General features: G+C 34.8%; 2 protein-coding genes across 2 annotated transcripts in view; both read left to right on the plus strand.

Moving 5' to 3' along the window:
• LOC136028771 (elongation factor 1-gamma-like) overlaps nucleotides 1–18,983 on the plus strand; it is a 48,796-nt gene extending 29,813 nt beyond the window's left edge. The window contains exons 4-6 of the mRNA XM_065706673.1: nucleotides 5,049–5,218; nucleotides 14,690–14,814; nucleotides 18,749–18,983. Of these exons, the coding sequence (XP_065562745.1) occupies nucleotides 5,049–5,218; nucleotides 14,690–14,753 (234 nt within the window). The 3' untranslated portion in view covers nucleotides 14,754–14,814; nucleotides 18,749–18,983. The remainder of the gene's footprint in view (nucleotides 1–5,048; nucleotides 5,219–14,689; nucleotides 14,815–18,748) is intronic.
• LOC136028769 (zinc finger protein 583-like) lies at nucleotides 310–2,735 on the plus strand. The gene has a single exon (XM_065706670.1). It carries the CDS (start codon nucleotides 612–614, stop codon nucleotides 1,854–1,856), a length of 1,245 nt encoding a protein of 414 aa, XP_065562742.1. The 5' UTR covers nucleotides 310–611; the 3' UTR covers nucleotides 1,857–2,735.
• Nucleotides 18,984–21,800: the final 2,817 nt, after the last annotated feature.

Below are 21,800 nucleotides of genomic sequence, written 5' to 3' on the forward strand. Positions count from 1 at the left end.
ATATATATATATATATATATATATATATATATATATATATATATATATATATATATATATATATATATATATATATATATATATATATATATATATATATATCTGTCTATATTCACAGGTGGGACACAGGGACACAACTACAATGGCGTGTAACGACTGACGCGCGCGGGGGGGCGCGAAGCACCCCCGCCAACTAGGTGTTGGGGTGGCGCGAAGCGCCACCCCAACAGCTAGTAATATATATATATATATATATATATATATATATATATATATTGTTTTTTTTTTTGGGGGGGGGGGGGGGGGAAGCTGATACCTCAAGATGTTCAGGCCTAAAAATCGATCTATATATGTCACGAGTTTCAGAAAATTCGCCCAGAGCCTTAATTTTTGGGGAAAAGGCATGTGAATGACGTCACTATTGTATACATCAGTATCTTAATGACTTCATCGACTAATATAAAAGGCTGCATTCATATTACATCCGTAAATGACGTCACATAAAAATTTATACCATAATCTATTTCAGTGACGTCATTCATAGCATAAAAACAAGTGTTGTCTAGGAAGATCCATCAGTCTACTTTTGAAAAGCAAGTAGTAATATAAGTATGCTAATAACAAGTACAAATATACACAGCAAGCATTATACCTTTAGTGATATGGCACTAAGTTTTGGAAACTTTGATCTTGACCCAGATTCCCAGCCTATGACTGGAGTGACCGATTTTACATACCAAGAAGACTTACAACTGGACTGCGAAAAACAAATTCCTTTGAAGCACAGATTGGCTAGGCATATGAGAACTCAAAATGGAAAAAAATACTATGAATGTGAAGAATGCAAAAAGAAGTTATCTTCGAAGTTCAACTTGGCTGTGCATATGAGAATTCACAGTGGAGAAAAACTATTTGAATGTGCAACATGCAAAATTAAATTTTCTAGAAAGTCCATTTTGGCTAGTCATATGAGAACCCATACTGGTGAAAAACCATATGAATGTGAAACATGCAAAAGTAAATTTTCTAGAAAGTCCCATTTGGCTGTGCATATGAGAATTCACAGTGGAGAAAAACCATATGAATGTGAAACATGCAAAAAGAAATTTTCTACCAAGTCCTATTTGGCTAGTCATATGAGAACCCATACTGATAAAAAACCATATGAATGTGACGTATGCAAAAAGAAATTGTCTTCAAAGTCTGTTTTGACTGGGCATATGAGAACGCACACTGGTGAAAAACCATATGAATGTGAAACATGCAAAAGTAAATTTTCTAGAAAGTCCCATTTGGCTGTGCATATGAGAATTCACAGTGGAGAAAAACTATATGAATGTGAAGCATGCAAAAAGAAATTTTCCACCAAGTCCATTTTGGCTAGTCATATGAGAAACCATACTGGTGAAAAACCATATGAATGTGACATATGCAAAAAGAAATTGTCTTCACAGTTTGCTTTGACTGACCATAGGAGAACGCACACTGGTGAAAAACCCTATGGATGTGAAATATGCAAAATGGAATTTTCTATCAAGTCCAGTTTGCCTAAGCATATGAAAACTCACAATGGAGAAAAACCCTATGAATGCGAAGCATGCAAAAAGAAATTTTCTACCAAGTCCCATTTGGCTGTGCATATGAGAATTCACAGTGGAGAAAAACCATATGAATGTGCAACATGCAAAAAGGAATTTTCTAGTAAGTCCTATTTGGCTGTGCATATGAGAATTCACAGTGGAGAAAAACCATATGAATGTGAAACATGCAAAAAGAAATTTTCTAGCAAGTCCTATTTGGCTAGACATATGAGAACCCATGACCCTTTGGATGTGAAACAAACCCTTTGGATGTGAAACATGCAAAATGGAATTTTCTTTCAAATCCTGTTTGACTGTGCATATGAGAATTCACAATGGAGAAAAACCCTATGAATGTGAAGCATGCAAAAAGAAATTTTTTATCAAGAACAATTTAACTAGGCATATGAAAACCCACGCTGATGAAAAACCATATGAATTTGAAGAATTAAAAAGTGATAAGAGGTGTTAGCCCTACTGATTTCTCTCTTTTTTCAGAATTGACATTTGATACAGCTAAATTTCTGTTTGTTTTAAGTTTCAATTAAATTTTATAATTTAACCCTCACTCGTCTTTGGATTTAATATAGCTCCGCTTTTATTTGATTTTTTGCTATAATTACTCAATGATATATATGAGCCTGAAAAACACGCCAACCTTTTGGAAAAGAGGGAGAAACCTTCCAAAAAATTAAAGTGATCTCGCCAATGGCTACTGTTCTGCCTAGTAAAGAAAGGACCTCGACACATAGTACCCTATAATCAATTGTTTTGACAATATATCGGATCGAAACCAAAAGTCACCATTAGAATCGCCATTGCCAAAAAGCACAGGAAATTACAGTCCTCTGGCTCGGAAAACAAGAGAAATCACTTTTTTGCAAGGGTAGCACTGATTTGTCCTTTATAATTTGTTTTTTCTCTCCTACTAGCGGGGCACTGGAACATCATAATGAGTTGTTTAAGGACTCTTTGAGTGTCCTGGTCGTCATTTATATTCCCTGTGTCCCGGTCGTCATTTGTGTCCCGGTGCTTTGTTGATGGTGATTGCTATTCGAACATTCCTTGTGTCCCGGTCGCTTTCTCTTTGAGTGTCCCGGTCGTCATTTATATTCCCCATGTATCGGTGTCCCGGTTGTCATTTGTGTCCCGATGTCCCGGTCTGTAATTTCGTCAGTCGACACACAAACTTCTTTCAGAAAATCTTATGTCAATACCAACCGCTGGTTTATCACTCTAATTAACCAGAAGCAGGTCAAGGCTGTAATTGGCGACTTCAAGCTGTGCGAAAAGACTGGTGAATTCGATCCAAAGAAGTATGCCGAGTTCCAGGCAGCTGTAAGTTTTTTTGTTTGTTTTTTTAGAATGGCTGGGATATTATGATCGTCATTTTATGGACTTCAGTATTAAAACGAAAGGAATAAAAAAATCAAGGAGTATGTATACTTAGTAGTCTTACATAAACGCTCAAAAAATCAAAAACATCTCCTTCAAAATCATAAACAGTCGAATTGTTACATCGACACTCGGAAAATAACTGCAATCGAAAATCGTAAACACTCGATTACATCATCACTTGAAAAATCAAAAACCAGAAACGTTCGAATTGTTCCATAAACGAAATCAGAAACGCATAAATCAGATACAGTTAAAAAGCATTAACAATCAAAAATCATACAGTGTGATTGTTTTGCGAGAGAAAAAAAAGTAATCTTAGTCATTTCCAACGACTCATTAATTTACGTCTTGAGGCAAGGACACTGATACTTAAAAAAAATGGAAATCAGATACAATTTTGTATTTTGAAATTACAAATATGGATTGAAGTAAAATCACTTGTCTGCTTGTCTTAAGAGAGTTTTAGATTCAATTATCTCTCGCCGAAATCTTTATTGAGTGATTCTTGTGGAAATTTATAGAAATTCTTATAGAAAGCTATTGAAACTTTTACTAAATAATATATTTTGGTTGTGTTTTTCAAATTGTATAACTTTAATACAATGCCTGAACTTCAACAGAGCCTGAGATGATTTCTCTGAAAATAAACATTGAGAAAAGATTTTATTTAATTTTGTTCTAGAGAGTCCTATCTTTACGTAATCCCACAACAATATGAAGCACAAGGTGTTATGTTAGGAAAATATATAAAAATATTAACTTTTTTGTCCCAAGACTAAGTTAGGGCTTCAGTCCGAACGACTATAAGTTTCATCAAATTTAATCTTCGTCATCAAAAGTTACGAGCCTGAGAAAATTTGCCTTATTTTGGAAAATAGGGGAAAACACCCCCTAAAAATTATAGGATCTTAACGAAAATCACACCATCGCATTCAGCGTATCAGAGAACCCTATAGAAAAAATTTCAAGGTCCAGTCTACAAAAATGTGGGATTTCGTATTTTTTGCCAGAAGACAAATCACGAATGTTTTTTTTTTTTTTTTTCTTAACCTGTTAAAGTAACACGTTTCTTAAGGTTCGTGTTCCCTGTGCAATCTTTAGCATGTCATTTTTATGCTCTCCTAGGCAGGTATGTAAAAAGTTCCAAATCGCAACTTGTGTTTTGATAGCTTTTCTTCGAGCAAACGTATTTTTATATGTAAAAATGGTATTTTCAGAAAAATATTGGCAACAAATTTGAAAATTGCTATGGCACTTTTTGCATGCCTGCCCCTAGGTTTTGGATATATCAACGAAATAGAATATTATTTCTGTCAATCCATAGCTTAGATTCAGACCTATCCAATTGCCGCATTGCAATGATAAAAATTTAATGTGCATGGTTTTTAGATTGAGAATACTTAGAAAATTGGTTAAAAACAAGACATTTTTCCTGTTTTTGAATCAAGCTTTGATCCTCCTTTAAAAATACGTAAGGATCTTGTCCTTTTGATGCAGCTGCAGACTTGTCGCGAAATCACTTCTTTTAAAGGGAACATATACCTTTAGTTTGTCATAACACTTTTATTATATAGTCGGATCGAATCAGTTGTGGAATATTGATAGATACATAGATAAATACACTTTTATTTTCACCAAAATTTTCACGGCATTGCCAAATTTCTTTGGTATAGAAATTATCATGCATTTAATCTTAAAAAGAATCAATCTTAAACCAAAATTACAGAAAGATTTATTACTTTCGTAGATATCAACAGATGTAGACTTGTTTTTATACAATTTTCTATGCCTTACAATAGTTTACAGAGTGAACGCTTCATAATTGAACATCGAATACACTTTGTATAGTCTGGACTTCTAGGAATGAAACTTAACAAGATCATTCTAATTCGTTGAGAAATGTCATTAAATTTGATTTCAAAATTGAAAGTAATTCTTTTAATGCTCTTGTTGTGAAATATTTGGCACCCTTTTGAAAACAGGGTAAATTATTAATAGTTTTTATAGCAGTTCGAACTTCCTATCTTAAAGATGAATTTTGTATTTATTATTCCATCAATTGTATTTTAGATCGGAAGTGGACAAAAGAAGAAGACAGAAAAGGCCCCAAAAGCAGTGACAGCAAAACCAGAAAAGAAGGAAGTGCCAAAGAAAGAGCAAGAAGAACCAGCAGATGCTGTTGAGGAGGCTCTTGCAGCTGAACCCAAGAGCAAGGATCCCTTTGACGAGATGCCCAAGGGGTAAGATAATTTAAATCGAAAGGACGACCTCAATTGGAGCTCCAAAAACAATATACCACTCTTAACAATATCCTAAGACTTATATATATAAGCATTTATTAAATTTTAAAAATTCACTTTGATCCTTATTGATAATGATCTTTAAAAATCGGTTGATGACATTGGTGTTTTACTCTCAAAAGTCAGTCCGAGTTTTAAATCTCTTTAATTTTCTTTGAATGGTTTTATTTTACGTTTTTTGCTTTTGAATTTAAACTTTTTTTTATTTATTTATTACATTGTGTGGTATTAGAGCACCTCAATCTGAACCTGAGTCCCAAGAACACGCAGCTTGGGTATTTTACCACGAACGCCCAATGAAATTACTAGGCTGTTAGCTAGCACTGCAACCAGGATGGCTAAAAGCAAGGTTATGCAATAGCACAATTTAAATTTGAAGCTTTACAATCCCCCTCCATCCCCTCAATTTGGTTTTGTTCACTTGTGTTGTTTATATGTCTGGATAATAAAACATAAACATATGAATTTGATGATTCCATAGATTTTCAGCTAAATGCTGAATTTCTTTCCATATCGTCATAGAGCAATAGAGGTTTATCCTACCAACTGCTTCTTCTTATAGGCATTTTAGTCTGGAAAGGCTTCTGACAAAGCTGAGAAAAGTATCAACACAATTTATCTAAAAATTCAGGACAACTTATATGTATAGTTACATAAGACAGATTTGCATATTGTATTAACTTTGAGCATTAAATCTATTTAAATATGCCTTTAAGATGCCAAAAAGATAGAGATTGAGAAAAGGTAGATTTATGTATGTCTATTGTATGATCACCAGTCAGATTGATGCAGATTAAATACGTAATAAAAAGAATTAAACAGGGCTTTATCCCTGTATGATAGTCTTCCAACAACAAAACAACTTTAATAAAGCTTTAAGAAGAGAAATTTTATTGAAAGACGGTATAAGGAGGCGAATCCCCCCTCCTTAATATCAATAGAGTATATTAGAAAAGGGAATACATATTGGGCCATTACACAGAGTTCAGCCCCTCGAATTACCTGTCACTTGAGTCGCTTGTAGATTAAAAATAAAAAACTGCCAGTTCTAAAAAATTTTGAATTATTCGTCAGTTGAAGTGTATAATAAACGATGCGGATGCTAAAGGTCCTTGGTAGATTTATATTGGTCATCATGCTTAATTAGTAAATAGTAACTGCATTTGTGCAGTTACAATCGGTAGTTAGGGGGGAAAAGGGGGGATTTTTTATATTTAAGTCATAAACCAAATTATGACCAGTGAATTCCTCTAGGAAGTGTGACAAGAAAAGACAGCACTCGCACTTGACCCGAAATAAACTCTAAAGCCCATGCTTGCGATCCATGTAAGGAACCAAGCTGGTCCATTACATGTAAAGCTGATGTGAATGATAGCTACTGTGAAGCGGGGAGAATCACCTGACGCTCCTCAATCTTATTGTTCTCTTTGAAGTAAAACGTTGATCAAATATATGAATAGTGATGCCCTCGTTCAGTGTAGCTTTTTGTAATAAATTTCAATAATATGTTATGCAAGTGCAGTAATTTTGCTCTAATAAACACCCTTTAGACAGTAAAATTTATTTTGCGTAAGTAATTCGAAAATGGGAAGATTTGGTCAAAGTTAGTGTTCTATTTTACACTCACTGAATGCCTATGTTGTTCCTATTGTCCAAAAATTATAGTTGAAATGAAAAAAAAAATCAGTGCAAACTCTTGCAGCTCCAAAGACTTTAAGAAAGGTTTTTGCATGAAGGTGTTTGATTTATCCTGATAGATAAATACACTAAGAATTTTCTATCTCCAAAAGAACAAAATGTGCGTTATTGAGCTCTGACGCAAAATAAACCATTAATTTAATTGATTTCAATAAATGCTTTTGAACATCAAAAGTTACAATATGCTTATTGAACTTGGGGATGATTTCCATAATATAGTCATTTAAACAAATACTTAATATTTTTTTAATCTGATCATAAAATATCATAGTTTATTATGCCAGCTCCTTCGTTGTATAAGCTCTGGTCTGGAAAGGCTCCCTATAAAGCAAAATTAAGACAATTAATTATGCACTTTGTTTGTGGTTCCAATTATGACTCCTTTTGACTCAACGTTATGCGTATCTGAGACAAAAATAAAATTGGCTAATGCTATCTTCTGGGATCACTATTAGAACGTAAAAAATGGATCTTCCTTTGATGGAAACGCACAAAAATTATGCTGAGAGAATATGTCTTGTATACTATCTGTTCAGGGGTATTTGTGTTTATTTTTTAATTAAGCTATTGAAATAAGACTGAAAAGGTACTACAGTTGCGTTATGTGTTAATTAATAAAACCGCAGTTAGTCCTTTGTGTTATGGCGAAAAATCATCTTTGAACAGTTTAACTAACTTAATACTGGGTAAGTTTTCTGTCATCTTCTCTCATCCACCGCCGTGTTAAGTTTGACGGCGGCGGAAAATCATCTTTGAACAGCTTAACTAAGTTGATACTGGATAAGTTTTCTGTCATCTTCCCTCATCCCCTGCCATGTTAAGTTTTCCCTTTTTTCACTTGTGATTTATATATATGTATTGATATTAGTGAAAAATAGGATTGTGCTGATGACCTAGATATTCGGTTAGATAGCTGCTGATTCTTTCCTTATCGCAGAGCACTAAGAGTTAGTTAATCTAATTAATATTTAATTCTAACATCCTTGTGTGACGGTTTGGTGTCTAATTATAACTAATTTTACTATAATGTTACTATTTATGGTAGTATGTCCAGGATTTTTACTTGGAGGAGGGAGGGGGCTTTAAGAATCGCGTTGATAACTTGTTTGTATGCATTTTTTACGTTTTTGAGTCGGACAACAACTTCATGGGGGAAGGGGTAAATCCGGTACTCCTGTCCCCCTAGATATGGCCTTATCTATTGAATTGGGATTAACCCATTTGCTCTAAAATAGTATTGCTGTCTTTAATTCCAATACATAATCATTCATATCGAAATGAGATGTCAAAAGTTTGTATTTTATGCAACCTTGTTAATGGGAAGTTTTTAAACAACTTGCTTCTTTCATTTTAGCTTATCATGTTTTTGTTTAACTGATCCCTAATTGTCTCAAAAACCGAATTATTGTTTATGTGACTCCAATTTCACACAAATTTAAGTGAGTGCCCATATGTTAAATAACGATCATATTTTAAATTTTAAAGTATTTGAAAAATTAGGGTATGATTCTGAACTTACCCGCCGAGTATGATTCTGAACTTTCCCGCCGAGCATTATTGGATCCAGGACGTGTGAATGATTTTAATCAAAGAAACTTTAAAGTATTTTTTTAAGGGAGGGGGCTCTAATTTCAGTCAGCGCAATAATTATTCGAAAGATTAAGCTGGTCCGGGGGTATTTTGTACCTAAAACCTTCGTAATAGTGAATTCAACAACTTATTAAAGTTTCTTTGCGATCGGGTGAACAATGATTTAATGCATACAGTACACAGAGACATGTACCGTTGCTTTGATTTCAAAAGAAATGAAACTCGAGGATACATAGATTAAAAATAGACTATGTAACAAAAACTATGTCGCTTTGAAAGAGTTTTGGGTGAAAGACTTATTTATTTTAAATTTAAGATTTCATAAGTTGATTCAATAACAAAATTTTTCTCTATCCGATTATTTTATCTGTTAATCAATGTACTTAACACAAGCTAAACTTAGAAGGTTTATTGAAACAAAAAGTGTCCCAGTAACAACTCATCAAGGTCCACCCAAGTCAAAATGTTCAATTCAATTTCTTTAACCATTATTCAATATAGATAGAAGCCTATCTGACGCCTAGGGGAGAGGTCTGAAAATGTTTACCGGTATGGTCTGTAACACGAATAGAGAGTTTGCATGTCTGATTTTTTTTTTTTTTTCTTAGTGTAATTTTTTTTTATAATTTGGAATCCCCCTCCCCCCAAAGTACATACTGTACATGCGAATATTTTTGCTTTCTGGATTGTTCTTTTTAAGAAAGATGTAATATAAATTAGTATATCTAAGGAAAAAATGAAAGCTGTTAATTAATTTTAGGCTGAGAAAATTTAGAAATCAGAGCATTTGACTGTGGGAAAAAAGGTAGCTTGGTGTCATCGATAGTAAATAATTCGATCCTCTATTTACGATACAGGATGTGCTCATGGCTGCCTCTTTGTGTTACTTAGGAGGTATAAGATACTGTACTGTTAAATCCAGGCGACGGCTATGTCTACTGTTTCAATCCAGTACCACATTCCTTCTTGAAAACACAATTAAGGCGCTGATGATGCTTAAAAAAATGCAAACCTACCGAGCTAAAACGTGGAATTTATCGGAAGACAAAGTGAATGATGGTCGGCAGAAATGATTTGATCCTCTATTTAACACATAAAGTATACTTACGGTTGCTGCTTTGCGTAATCTTGAAGAGATATAATACGGGATGTTAAATCCAGGAGACAGTTAGGTTTACTGTTGCAATTTAGCATCAACCCTCATTAAAAAGGGTGATGTGTTATTAAGAATCTGAAGATTTGAGGTAACCATGTCTGAGTGATAAAATTAGATGCAGTTGATGGTGTTATCGGGGGTGTATTCTAACCTATTACCTGAAAATTGCGTTGGTTCCCTCCCCGAATAAAATATTGTCCGCGGCAGAGAATGACACTCAGGCGTAATCTCAAAAAGAACGCAGCAAAACAGGACGTTTCTTGAAGATCTTTGGTCTGAAAATGCCTAAGAACCGCAGTTGTATTATACACCAGCTCGCGTTTGAAAACCTAAGTATTATGTCGATAAAAAGAAATTGTCAATGGAGTTCTTTAATTGGCTTGAGTCTTAAGTAAAGAAAGAAACGACCAAAAATGAGATTTTTTAAGGCCAAATGAAAATACTTATGAAAAAAAACAGAAAGCGAATATTTCGAGAGAACAACCGCTTCTCTTCTTCAGCGCGAACAAACTAATAAGATCAAGGAGAAGACAAAAACAAGTGTGGGAAGTACAACAAAACCAGTGAAAAAAAAACCTAAAAAGTTAAATAAAATTGAATAAAAGACCGAAAATTAAAAGAATTAAAATCAAATACCTAACAAACAATAACGTGAAACCCGTTTGATCATTTTCTTTCTTTTTGTTATGGCAGGCATATGTGGTTTAAGAAATTATCTGAGTCTTAAGTAAATTTTAAAATACTGGATAAATTTAACTAGGGTTTTGGTTCTAGCTAGATCTGGATACTAATTCTCTGGTTGAACTCGGAAACACAGAATTGTCAGTTATAGAAACTAAATTGTAGCGTTATCTTAATTGTGATTGAATTGACCTTTAATGATTTTAACCTCTAATTACGACACAAAGTGGATAAACAATTGACCCTTTGTGTAACCTTGAAGAGGTAAATTATACTGTACTGTTAAATCCAGGAGACGTCTAGGTCTACTGTTTCAATCCAGTACTACATTGCAATTAGCTACTATTTTATTGCAAAACATTATTTATTTTCTTTTAAAGTAACTACTACATAATAATTTTCTTCATTTTCTGTATGAAATATTGACCCTAGTTACTTATCTTCCTTTAAGTTTTGATTAAAAAAAGATTTTGTCGGGATTTGACAGAGGAAAATATTGATAGCAAAAGAGAAAAGAATGACAAAACCCAATGGTAAAGTAGTTTAAAAAAAAATGTAAAGGATAACCCAAAAGGGGGGAAAACTCCCAACTTAATTGAGGTTCTAGGAAATGAAAGAGGCTTTAGGTAAACGGCACTAAACTTCTTAGTCCAAACCGGCGGTGCTAATCTCGATTTTGTGGTCCTTCAGCTAGGACTTACAACAGGCACGTGGGGCCTAGGACTCTTATGCTCTTGCACACCCTTCCTGTTTACCTTTCCCTGTTTTTCCCAGGTACCCATTGAGAACTGGGTTGATTCTGGATTGGCTTACAGAGTCAAGAAAGAGGGCTCATTGGTAAAACTATTAAATGGTAAAGCGCCAAAAAAATCAGCGAAAAAAAAAACCATACATCGAACAGTGCAGAGTGGGTAATGTTTTTTTTATATAATGCTGGTTAAAATCGTAGTAATGAGTTCTAACCCAAGTCCCCAAGTTTGGTTTTACTGTGTTGTTATAGTAAGGTTTTTTTCATTTTATTCTTGAATAGACAAATTTGAAATACCCAAAATGCTGATATGCTTCTCAGTGCAAGGTTGAAGGCTTCTCTTTTAACCTTAGGTGAATAGATTACATCCCACAAACACGTTAATAAATTTAGGAGTGACCAATATGTCACCAAAAGATTTTTCTCAGCCTTTGCTTTATATTCTCACAATTACAAATGAGAAATTCACTATTTATTATACATCATCCCATTCTCTCTAAAGAAAGGAAAAAATTAACGATTGACTCTCTTTTATTCAGCAAAGAATTTGATAGAAAACTTCGTAAAACCTCCAAAAACTTGAATCTTCTGATTTACTTAAAGATTTTGCTTTGATTGAACTTGTGACCTTGTTTGTCCGTACCAGTCCATGAGAAGTACTGTGTCACTAAATCCTTTGTTTCTTGCGTATCGGGGTCAAGTTTCTTCCAGTTATAGGATTCGTAATTGATCTGCCAATTCAGACATTATTTTAATAAGCTACTTTTAATTAGATCTTAATTTATCTAGTTATTTATTATTTAATTAATTAATTGTTTAGTCATTCTTAGCTAGTTAATTTTTTAGGTGATTATTAGTGTTAATAAAGTATTATAATATTATTTCCGCTAGTGGCTGTTGTATAAACGACTTCAAACAATACGAAATAGGCTAATTATATGTCAAACACAAGAAAATACAGAGAAAATCGTAAATATTATTAAGTTACTTTTCGGTTGTAGCGACCCCACTCAAGAATTATGTTGTAGCTAGGTAACTTCGTTTAGCAAGATTGTGTGAATTTCTTGCTAGCTTGGATTTGTCTGTTGATTGTAGAACTCTTGAAAAAGATACAATAGTGCCGCTTCGGGTCTGTTGTATAACGTACGAGAGGAAGAGTAAACTGACCATTATCGATTAGGTTTGGGGCTTGTCCTCCGTCGTATTCGAACGTGGTCAGATATTCCTTATTCGGCTTCTTTTTAGTGAAATCTATTTGCGTACCGAAAATAGATTTTTCTTTATTTTATTTCTTTCCGCGGGAATGTGAAAATAGTTTTCGGTCTTTTTCTTTGTGAGAACTATTTTTTCTAGGTTTAAATAAGAAAATATTAAAAAAAAAGATTGTAGTTTATTTTAAATAATGTTGATTTTGTTTGTTTTGTAGTGATGAAGGCAAGTGGCCTCTCCTTGGCTAGGTTGTAGTTTTATTTATATCTGAGAATCTGTCAATAAAAAATAGCTGTCAGAAGTTTAACAGCCATCAAACTCCCAGAGGGAGGGGTTTCAGGCTCATGCACCCCTCTAAGTTTTCGTCATATTTACGATCTCTGTAAATTCTAGTGTTTGTAAACAGCTCATTTTCCAATTAATCCTCCATCTCCTCTACTTCCGAAATAAATGTATGCCTAAGTGCTTGTTCACTTGCAATTCCTTAAATATTATCTACGAGTATAGCTATCTACGAGATGGGGCTTCTCCTTTTTGTGATTTCAGGAAAGATCCTTTTCCTTTCCTCCGTAAAGGTCGTGTTTGACTATGAACTGTTATTAATTGTGTTTTTTTTACCTTTTTGACAATTTTTTGATTCAAAATATCACGCCACTTTCATTTTGAATGGATATAGTTACTCAAATTCATAAACTTAGCAAATGTGTTTCACAAAAGTTTCTTAAAAGTTTTTAGGTCTGCTCAGTTTTGAGTCTAATTTAAAAAAGTCTCAAACTTCACGGTTTTGACCCAGAATTTGAATGATATTGATAATCCAAAATTGGTCGTGTGGAAATACTTCTTTTTGTAGGAAAAAGGGGAGTTAGGGAGGGAGTTGAATTTAAATTTCTGCAACATTTTCTGTTTTGAAAGATCTTTCACTATTAACTCAATTCTAGGGAGACTGAAAATGACGTCAGAGTTTAAGAATTCCATCATCTGTGACCCCATTCTCACCCTGAGTGGGGTCAGAAGGGGCAAAAATACCATTTGTGGCGTTCTAATAATATAATACATAATTGAAAAAACAATGGGTACTAAGTTGTACCGTCTTCCAACTCTGGTTTCATTTTTGGTCTCCCCGGACTTGATTTTATAGGAACGGCCTTTCAATCCAGAAAGTATTGCAGAAATTCAAATTTGCGATTTCCCTCTTTATCTTCTCTTTTCCCTCATAAAGGAGTATTTCTGCACCGCAATTTTGGATGTATTACTAAGCAAATTTTTCTGAAACATTTTCATTTAAAAAATATTTCTGTCGCTCGAATGCCGAGGTTTGGCCTTCTTTTTGTAGTGTTACTGGACTAAGTTTTATTTGTGTAAGGGGAGGTAAAAAATGAAGAGGTTTCATCTTTGTTTTATTTTGTAAGCTTATATTACTTCACATTCATAACTTATTTTTTTTATTTTGTTCCCTTTTCTATTATTATTGAATAAATAATATTATAAAGAAAAGTTGTAAAAATACTAGAAAGAAAAATTAAAGCTCTGGGTACATTTTACAATATTGAAAAGTAATTTATTTTTCTATGTCAAATCTCGAAATTGATTCTTATCTTTTTCTAGAAGCTATGTTTTTTTTAAGCCTTATTATATTATATTTTTTTATTTTTATGCGAAGTTGTAAATTGACTGTTACAAGACCCTTGTGAAATTAAAAGATTTTTGTGGATCGTTACTGCTCAAGCATACCTAAACCTGTTGGATCTAATTGATAATGATTATAAGAGTTTGCAAATGCATAACGCATAAGTATATAAGTTTTAATATATAACTGTTCTATGATTACTTCTTGTCAATATGTAACAATTTGTCTATAAATTATTTAGGTTGCAAACTATGGAATACGATTAATAATAATATAAGAATTTAAATTGTGCTTTTATGTTGTCAAGTATTGTAAGAGATTTATTTTATAGTCGCTAAGTGTAGTTTCTTTGTGTATGGGAAGCGAAAAATAAAACTGTATTAGCCTTGGTTTTATTTTTTAGTTGATGTTCTTTCGTCTTTGTCCTTTATTATTATTGCTTGATTCTTTTTTCTGTAATTAATCTATTAATTACAAAAAGGACAAAAAATATCCTGTTTATTTTACAAAGATTCTCTGTGGGTTAGACACCGGGATGATTGGGTTTTTAGTAGTTTTTCCTGGTTTAGACGGATTTTTGAGCGACCCAGGGTTGAAGAACCCTGACTAGAATTGAAGCAAAAGATGCTCAATAAAAACGTAATGTTTACAATTTTGTAATTTATTTGATTGTATCTTTCAAGAACAAACATTTTTTTACAGGTATGTTCCAGCGAATAGAAAAGATGAGAAAGCAAGCATTTGCCTCTGTTTGCGTATTTGGTGAAGACAACGATTCGTCCATTTCTGGCATATGGGTTTGGAGAGGTCAAGACCTAGCCTTCAAGGTAAAGCCTGGGATCTTTTCTTTTCATTTGCTATGACTCAGATTTTTGAATGAAGCTGATTTAACTATGTAACATCTATGCAGGATGTCAACAGCATAGCTGCCGAGGGACAAACTTCTTTTTCAGAATATTCACCAGACTTTGAAATCGAAAATATTTTTATGTACTTTTTTGTAAAATACCATATATTTTCTGCTTTTTTCTTTCCTGTTTTGTCTCAATGCTGCAAAAGTATGCAAGGTATAAAAACGAATATAAAGCTGTCAAATCTTGTAATCACCATTGGTGCCTATTAGGGTAAGGGGCAACAGATCCTCCCATTTCTAGTTCTTGAACAATACCTTTTTTGTGTTTTCAGTAAGTCCATCCCCTCCCCTACCACCAACATTTTCGTGGATTGGCTTTCCTTGTAATCGTAAGACTTTGTTGTTGTTTTTTTGTAACACTTCACATTCTGTATCATATTGAGCAGGGCAGAGCGTTTTTCACATAGAAATGTAGAATATCCAGTCTTGCAATATTTACACGTACCTCGTTCGTTAGTCTGAATTTGCCAGTGTTCCAAATTGTCGGCATGAGTTGTGATCGCAAGACTTGATCTCTTTCCACTTCTAGTAAAGATTACTGAAATTGAATGATCACAGCTAGAGGTTGTCTTCCCTAAACATTAGCCAGGAAATGAGAAAGTCTGTGTTGGTGATCATTCAAAAAGTGTGCTTAGACACCATTTTAGTGAAGATGTATCTTGCTAGATTAAAAAAATCACATCCAGAAGAGGATTAAGAGGATTCAGCGATAAGAATGAAAAGAGATATTTACCTGCCAAAAATATAGTATAGCAGCTTATAGATAGTCAAAAGTATGTGTCTCATCCGTAGACCAATCTGACTTCGTCCTTCAGTTAAAAACGGTTTAAGCCTTCATTAACTTATGGTTGTAAGATACTTACAACTAGCCTTCGAATATATATTAGTAAATAAATAAAAATCAAAGTAACCAACTATCTGTTCATTTTTCCTTCTGCTTTGTTTGATTGACTAAGAATATGTATATCCACTGTCACATGACCGAAAAGATATTTCGTTTTTTAATGAATCCTTATTTTTAGTTAATGGGTCTTGTCAACTGGGCCAAAATTTTGAAACCGGTTTCACAATTACTACTGAAATAAAGAATTTAAAACTTGACTTTCAAATTTCACGCTGTTGTTGGCGAATTGTCTAAGGATAATTTTAGGCACCCGTGTAACCAACCGTATGACAGGTTCTATTTAGCTCTCAAAGGCTATAATGAAAGAAAGTTTAAGATGGCTAAGACATATTTTGAGAATGAATGTCAATCCGTTGTCAAATATTGATCGTTTTGGCCATCTATAGCTTGACAAACGGAAAGCCAGTCCCCGAATGGATTCGAAAGATTGAAGAAGGAAGGATTTTAAAGAAAATTAAACTTCTCGGGGGGGGGGGGGGTTAAGAGTGAAATTGTTAATGAATCATGGTGGAGGAGGAGCTTGTGCAGCTGTGTTTGGCCTCTTTCGTGGAAAAAGTTTTAAAATAATTTCCGTTAATTTTTAATTGATTTAAGAAAATTATTTTTAATCTTTCCGGGTTTTCTCTATAACTATCCAGAGTTTGGCCTACTATTTATATCTTGGATCATAATAACCATTGAACTATAATGCTTTGAATAAGTGTTGGATAAGGGTAAGAGCAACAATATTCAATTATATGGGTTAAAATATGCATTATCTTTAAGACTATAGGGCTGATGGAATTCTATCCCCCATTTAGTAACAACCTTGAGTACAGACAAATATTAATCAGCAATTCAATAATCCTCTAAACGGGGGATTGTCCAAACAAATGACCAGCGACACCAGGACTCGAACCCCTGTTCTTACGGACAAAAGATTCAAGTCTAGCTTGCTTAATGGGGGTTTGTTGAAAAACTTCAATTGGAGGTAATTCAATAGGAGGTAAGGAATGAATTGTGGAGGAGGAGCGTGTGCAGCTGTGTTGGCTGCTTGGTCCTGCATTGAGTTGTCGGTAGTAGTATTAGGATTGCAAACTGGAGCAGCAAAACTTCTAAGCCTCTGTCTAAAAGCACGGTCTTTGCTTTTCATTAATTTCGTCAAATTCAGGCCCTTAGATTATGAATCCATAGTCCTGATAGTCAGGTTTATTTTACAATCTGCTTTGTTATTGGAAAGGGCCTAAGAGTTGGTCAAGTACTTAAGTCGTGAAATCTTAAGAAAAAAAAAGCGGACTTTGCTAATGACATATGAATGGGTTTACTAACAAGTCATTCAGTTATTTCTGTCACCTCTGATGTAAAGTATGTTCTGACAGAAATAGATAAAATTTTATTTAACGAAGGAGCTGCTGATGTCGTGATCGAAAATGATGCGCATACACCCCTGCTTCATCTTCACAAATGAAGTTGTAAATAGAGTCAATGAGCTTCGTCTCCTTATAATCTACTTATCCGCTCTTGGTAAATCCACCACGATTGAGTGAGAATCTCCTGTACAAGACAGCTGGGGATCACTCCGCAGTAAAAACTTTTTATCACCCAGCTCATTCATCTTCCCACTTTCCAAGTGTTGCATCAGACCCATTGCCGAGCATGGATGTCGCCTGCATACTAGTTCTCCGAAAAAATAGCTGGCGCCACTTCAGAAGATCCAAGACACGGCTCTGATAGAGCAGGTTTAGTCGTTACCCATTGCTCCAGTCTGTTAGTAAAAGGTTTGATGTAGTGTTGATGTTTGATTTCTACAAGTGCATGCATTCATCTCCTTCTGTAGAGCTTTCTCTTACAGCCCCCCCCCCCCCGCCCACATCGTTCCACCGAAAAGACGGATGCGAAAGGGGCACAGCTCGATCCCATTATCTTAATACTGACTCGCCGTGAATTGAGTAATTGAAGGAAATCCATGTTCGACGTTGCGCTTCGATTTGGAGCGATTTTCCTTGTGATGTTTTATCCATTGACTCCTTTGAATACCTCGTGACGATGCGATTTAAAAGAGTATGGACGAATAGAAGCTGAAAAGCAGTAGGTGCTGCTAAATCAATGGTTGAAATTATTAAGAAAAATTAACCTAGTTTGAACTAGACGTTTGGAGGCAAAATGAATGTGAAAGAAAATAATAAGATATACTTTGAAAGTAAAGGGTAAGGTGGCCACTGGGAATAAAGTATACGTTGTGTTATAAAAAGTCGGATTCTTTGTTCTATTCAAAAATTTTGGATCCAGTAACTCAAAGTCGTTATTTTAAGCACATATCTTACGATTATTAAGGATTGATGCATCCAAGAACAGATTTATATCAAAATTATTCTTGAAACTATTTGGAAAAAAAGGATATTTATTTTGAAGACAAAATAAGATAAAAGGAGGCAAACCCTGTGTGTGTTGTTTTTAATTTAGGTTTAATCAAAAGTGGTTTGTACAGCTGCTTTTATCCTATCGTTTTTGTTCTATGAAAGGTTTTCTGTAAATGAGCACGTTCTATTCGTAGTGTAATTGTTTGCCTATAAGCTAGGTAAGGTTTTATTGTGTTCTGTACTTTCATTTACATTTCTGTGGTGTATTTCCGCGATACAATCACATTACTTGGTACTACTTTAGACAAAAATAAAAATATTCCCAGACAGACAAGGAAATGCCATTCTGCATAGAGAATAAATTCGCCTTTCTGACTCTTCTTTGGTTTTCTTGTGATAAATATTAATCCAGTAAAAAGAGCTGAATTTAGTTATTTTTGACCCATGGCACTCTTACCAGTAAACTTTTTGTTGTACCATTGGTCTGAACTTTTAATTATATTTAAAGTTAGAAGGAAAACTTGTCCAATCGATTTTTTTTGATTTTTTTATATACGTTTGTAAACCTATTTTTGATGGTTTATCGACAAGTTTCTCGTTTTCAGTTGAGTCCCGATTGGCAGATCGACTACGAATCGTATGACTGGAAGAAACTTGACCCCGATGCGCAAGAAACAAAGGATTTAGTGACACAGTACTTCTCATGGACTGGTACGGACAAACAAGGTCGCAAGTTCAATCAAGGCAAAATCTTTAAGTAAATCAGAAGATTCAAGTTTTTGGAGGTGTTACGAAGTTTTCTATCAAATTCTTTGCTGAATAAAAGAGAGTCAATCGTTATTTTTTTTTCTTTCTTTGGAGAAAATGGGGTGATATATAATAATTAGTGAATTTCTCATTTTTAATGGTGAGAATACAAAGCAAAAGCTGAGAACTATCTTTTTCTGAAATATTGGCCATTCTGAAATCTATTCACGTGTTTGTTGGATGTAATCTATTCACCAAAGGTTAAAGAGAAGCATTCAACTTTGCACTGATAAGCATATCAGCACTTTGGGTATTTTAAATTTGTCTATTAAAGAATAAAATGAAAAAAAAGCTTCTTTTCGAACGCTGGCTTTATTAAGGAACAAGCGCCAGGTGGCTCAGCTTAGCTAAAAAAAAGTGAGAGGGGCTCTCGTTACAGCACGTAACCGAAAGTCCCTTTTCGTTTAGTTGATAGTGGAATTTGTAACTCCATTCCTTCAGTTTACACCAGGAAGTGAATCTACCTAAAATCTTCGTAAGTAGACTGATCTGAAGTTTGGAAGCATAGTATTAGTACCTTAGAAGAATGCTAGTGTCGATAAAAACTTCAACGCTATCTAGCGCATGGTGACTGTTTTTTTTTAAGATAACGATAAGGGCAATTAATTTTATTTGTATAATTGGTAAAATTTGCGCTGTAATAAGTGTCAGATCTCTCTTCCTGATAGAAAAACTATCGAAAGCTTTAAAATATTTCGAGTGTTCCAGTTCTAGATGGCTTGGTGTCTTTTGTCGACAATAATGCCTGTTTCGTAAAAATCAGCGAATGTTGGGACATTACTTCGGAGTCAGCGCGCATTAAAGACTACACTGGCTGGCTTTAATACTCGTCGCGACCGTGGCCTGAATCGTCGTGGAGGTGACGTAGGACTTTACTTTCGGAACGATCTACCGTCAAAGCTGTTAAGTGATCCAATTGACTCTGATCATGAGATATTTTGGACGGAATGCAAACCGACACATTTATGAAGAAGATACTCGTGTTTGATAATCGCTTCGGTCTATTACCCTGAGAGTGCCAGAAACAGGAACGAACTTATTGAGCACATACAGTTTTTTGTACATAAAATGCGCCAAAAGTATGCCTCTTCTGCCTTTGTAATTGCTGGTGACTTTAACCAAACAAACAGTGGGTTTCCAATGTTTTGGATTTGCAGCAAGTGGTTGTAATACCGAGGACCCTACCATAATTTCGATCATTTCATAATTTTCTTTGAAGCAAATTCAGCATTCCTCAAAACCAAACAATTCGAAACTACTATACGACCGCTAAGCGACCTCAAGGGCCTAACTAAGACTCCCTGCTGCCTTCGCAGCAATGGCGATTCAGTTGCGGAACCATGTTGTCAAACTGAGCCGATGGGTGAAGGACAAAAGTATGCCCTTACCTGCAACAGATCTACACAAATGGCATTCGTTAGTAAAAAGACTTGCTGGTAAAATGACACCTAGTGACGGCGGGGTATCGAAAGAGGATGGTATGCTTCTTTTTCCTTTGTGATTGCTGGTGACTAACCAAACAAAAAAACAGTGGGTTTCCATGTTCTTGGCTACGGAAGTGAACTTTTTTGCTGGCATCTCTACCACCTTTCCGTCAATCACCAGTTCAGAAATCGAGTCTCATAAATGAAGAAGAGATTGATGATGTATGTGAAGTTTCCAACTTTGCCGTTTACAAGGAACTTCAGAAGCTGAATAGGAACTGTGCGTCCTACCATTGCGAGCTTAGTTTAAGTTTGTTAAGTGAATTCGCTATTTTCCTTCGCAAGCCACTCTCTTCTATTATTAACTAGTGTTTCCAAGAGTAGGTGTTCCCTAGTGCTTGGAAGAGAGCGGAGGTTTGCGTCATACCATAGTGAAGGGTCCAAATCTTGCGATCAACTCCGACCTATCTCAATAACCCCGAACATGTCCAAGGTGGCCGAAATGTTTATATACTGCGAGTTGATGTCAAAGGTTTCTCCTTCTGTTGATCTATATCAGTACGGATGTTTGAAAGGAAGCATCACAACTATCTACTTAATAAGAATGTACCACCCTAGTGTCGAGTTGCTTGACCGAGGAAGTGCGATTGTCAATCTTCTCCTAGTGTATTACGGAAAAGCCTTTCATCTTATTCGCCATTTCATAGCTGTGACAATTTTACGCGCAATGGGTGCACGCCAGTATATTCTCCTTTTAGTGATCGATTTTCGGCAAGACCGTTTCCAGTGCGTCTACAGCGTTTTCTCTGGAGACACAAACTCCGAATGGGCTGAATTCAAGTGTGGCGCCTCACAAGGCACAAAACTTGCAGCGCTGTTGTTTTTTGACGGATCTTTTCTTGATCCGTCAAATTTCGTTGGTTTTGCTATCGGTTTAACCGTCATAATGGTTCGACGGCTGTGCTAAAATATTTATGCTAAGCCGTTTTAAACAAATCCGTTCTTTGAATTCAAAGCTTTTTTGTAATCTTAAAATGCAATATCTGAGAAACTGATCATATTTATCTAAAGTCATCCTTTAATACATTACAAAGGACGAGAGGGCTATTCAAAACATGTGATTCCCAAGACCCAAAGACCTGGGAGGGCATTTTTAGGGAAATGAACATAGAAGATAAGAATTGTATTATTAATTAGGAACAACTAGCCTAGAGTTATATGGGCTAGCCTTCCGAATTTTTTTATTGGCTTCTAGAACTTGATTTATATGTTCCTATGCCTATGCTATTTAAATATCTCATACTCGTTTCCGCGCTTCAACAACCGCAATGAACCGTTTTCGTGTGGTCAATTTTTCAATAGCTTGCTATTCGTGACTTGCGGTTTTACCTTTACTAGTGTTTCTTATAAGCCAGAACCACTCTTC

The sequence above is a fragment of the Artemia franciscana genome, chromosome 7 (assembly GCF_032884065.1).
Source record: "Artemia franciscana chromosome 7, ASM3288406v1, whole genome shotgun sequence".
NCBI classification, from domain to species: Eukaryota; Metazoa; Arthropoda; class Branchiopoda; order Anostraca; family Artemiidae; genus Artemia; species Artemia franciscana.